The sequence below is a fragment of the Morone saxatilis genome, unplaced genomic scaffold, assembly GCF_004916995.1.
Source record: "Morone saxatilis isolate NCDOM2014 unplaced genomic scaffold, NCSU_SB_2.0 Contig7, whole genome shotgun sequence".
NCBI lineage: Eukaryota > Metazoa > Chordata > Actinopteri > Moronidae > Morone > Morone saxatilis.
The window spans coordinates 12,906,712-12,909,287 of record NW_023340246.1 but is presented as its reverse complement, the minus strand read 5'-3'; the positions used below and the strand labels follow the sequence as shown (position 1 = coordinate 12,909,287).

The following is a 2,576-nucleotide window of genomic DNA, read 5'->3' as shown; positions in this document are numbered from 1 at the left end:
AAAAAAAAAGCAACTTCATCTAATTAACCCTGAGCAATTAATTATGATGAAACAAACGCAAAACACAGCAAAAGCAAACAAACGTGGAGCTTACAGTGGGGTGTGAAAATACAATGAGTAATCATGTGTGTTGTGTGCATGTTGGAACCTCGTTGCTCTGGTTCATCTCTGGCCAGGCCTGGTTGAGTGAAGGCATGGAGGGAGATTTGTTAGGGGTGACCTCGACCGGGGAGCCCGAGTATCCAACGTCAGCAGTCGACTCCGAGACCTCTGAATACGAAAGATTAGACACAGGTTAGCCAGGTTCCTTAACAACAACCAAACACACAAATATCAGGGGTCAAAATGCAATACATAATCTGAAAAATCTAATTTCCATGTGTCTGTAGACATCTTTTCTTCAGAAAGTTGCATAAAATATTGTTTTATGGTTTTAGTTATGGGGGAAACAATATAACTGACCAAACCTCTGGTACAGGTTTTTTAACATGAGACTATGTAAGTTTTAAAAGAAGAAATTAAATTTAAAATTTGAAATTATAACCAATAAAACACATTCTTGCTCAGTTTAAGTGACTCAGGAGTTTTACAGTGAAAGCTTAAACTGGTCTGATATGACCAGTAGCTTAAGGTTGTAACCCTCAGAAATATAAACATTTACACATTTAGATTACAAGGATTGTTTCCACACACTGCTTGACTTTGCTCTGCATAGGGTTTGCACTACAGTTAAACACCAGGGGTAGATTTGGCAAATAATAGGCACAGAAAGAAAAAAAAAAAACTTTCTGGAAGCAGTTCATGAATACAACATAGTGCAAAAAGTACAATCTGCTATATAATGTTAAAATGAACTTGGCAATCCATGGATAAAATGATTTGTATGTAACATGAAACCTCCAATAGTTCTGCCTAATGTGCTGCTGCTATTCTCAAATACTGTTAAAATACCATAATATCCAAAGCAAAGCATTGTGTGAGAGTGAGAGAGAGAGAGAGAGAGAGAGAGAGGTTGTGTACCTGCTGAGTCATCCAGGTCAATCAGCTTTGGCATCAGGCTCTCGGGCAGTTTCTCGGGCAGGTCGTAGCCATTCTTCCTGGCCACGACCAGGTGGAAGGCGGCGCAGAACTCATCCAGGGTCAGCGCTCCGTCTTTATCAAAGTCTGACAGTTCCCTTCAAACACACACAGTTAGACATTTGTGAGTTTGTCGTCCTTTCAAAACGCGTCACAATGACAGCGGAGAGCTTTTTCAAACGGATCAGCTTCCTTTCAATCTGCCTTTATCGTCCCCACATCTTAAAAAAAGCTGTCTGCTGTTGCTAGTTGAGATGTTGCTGCAGGTAATCGGATGGGCATCAGTATGTAGCAGATGGCTCATTTACACACAAAGACCTGGTTATCAAGAGCTGAATACAACATTTAGTGACAAATATAGTGAAGTTCCCACAGTTAGTGATACTAGTAGAGACGAGTCCTGCTCAAAACAAGTTGTGACAACCAGAATTAAGGCTTGCTCCAACGATTAAATGAACCTGTAAGACTTGTAACAGCAGTTCACAACTGGATTTTGATGTGATGTAATTGATGTAATTTTATTGCCCTTCAAAACAATGACAAGCTGGTAGAGTGGGGTTCCAATCAATCATTTTAAGCAATTTCTATTCAAAGTAAAAGCCAGAATGTTGCTTTCTAACAGCTTTTCATCAATGAAGAAATGCTGATTTTCTCAACTTCTTATCGAGATCTACAGAGGATGTGGTCCAAAGAGTGGAGAGTGCGCAATAGAGACATATAATAGGAGAGGTGCCTCTCAGTTAAGGAAAGGAAGAGACGGACTCTTGTGACTATCAGAACTGTAAAAACTACTCTGAACTTTTACACAGATAACAATTACTTGAATGCCAGTATACGCACATGGTATGCTATAATGCTGAATAGTAAATGCCAGCGCAAGACGCTTCAGGAGCTGACTACACGCATAACAACGCCAGGTTATAGGCTAGCGAGAGAATAACTAGGTAAAGAGACGCGTTCGCTTCTTTTCGCCTGTGCTTATAGAGATGACTTGCGACCAGTGTCGCAGGCAGAATCTCATCAGAGGAAAGAGTCAGTGGCATTGCATTGCAATGTATACTTTGTTTTTTTTTGTTGTTATTTTTGGTTTTCTGTAATGTTTCATTATAGTCGGGCTGAAACCTGAAAACACAAACAAGAGCGCAGAGATTAAACAATCCCTTTTTTCAACACAAGTTTCCGGTTTTGCATGTGCTGTGATTGATGAGTGTGTGTGTGTGGTGTTGTGTGTGTGTGTGTTTTGTGTGTGTCAGCATTTTCCTACCAGGTATGAAGCCGGTGAGGTCTGGCTGGATGGTTTTGAACTGGTTAATATAATACTGTCTCTGCTCATCCGTGATCTTCCATGGATCGTCGTAGCCGCTGGACTGTCGCTGGATCTCATTGGTTGTTGCTGCTGAGGCCACAGTTCGTATCGTTGTGCTTTCCTACGGGAAACCAAATGGGACGTTTACAGATTCAGGAAAAGTAGCACTAGTTAAAAAGGAACACATACAATT

At 40.7% G+C, this 2,576-nt stretch overlaps 1 protein-coding gene across 1 annotated transcript in view; it reads right to left on the bottom strand.

Annotated features, from left to right (window-relative positions):
• Positions 1-2,576, bottom strand: part of reps1 (RALBP1 associated Eps domain containing 1) — a 16,179-nt gene that overhangs the window by 6,187 nt on the left and 7,416 nt on the right. The window contains exons 6-9 of the mRNA XM_035678895.1: positions 2,315-2,504; positions 2,076-2,106; positions 1,021-1,175; positions 149-270 (exon numbers count right to left, since the gene is read on the bottom strand). Coding sequence (XP_035534788.1) covers positions 149-270; positions 1,021-1,175; positions 2,076-2,106; positions 2,315-2,504 — 498 coding nt within the window. The remainder of the gene's footprint in view (positions 1-148; positions 271-1,020; positions 1,176-2,075; positions 2,107-2,314; positions 2,505-2,576) is intronic.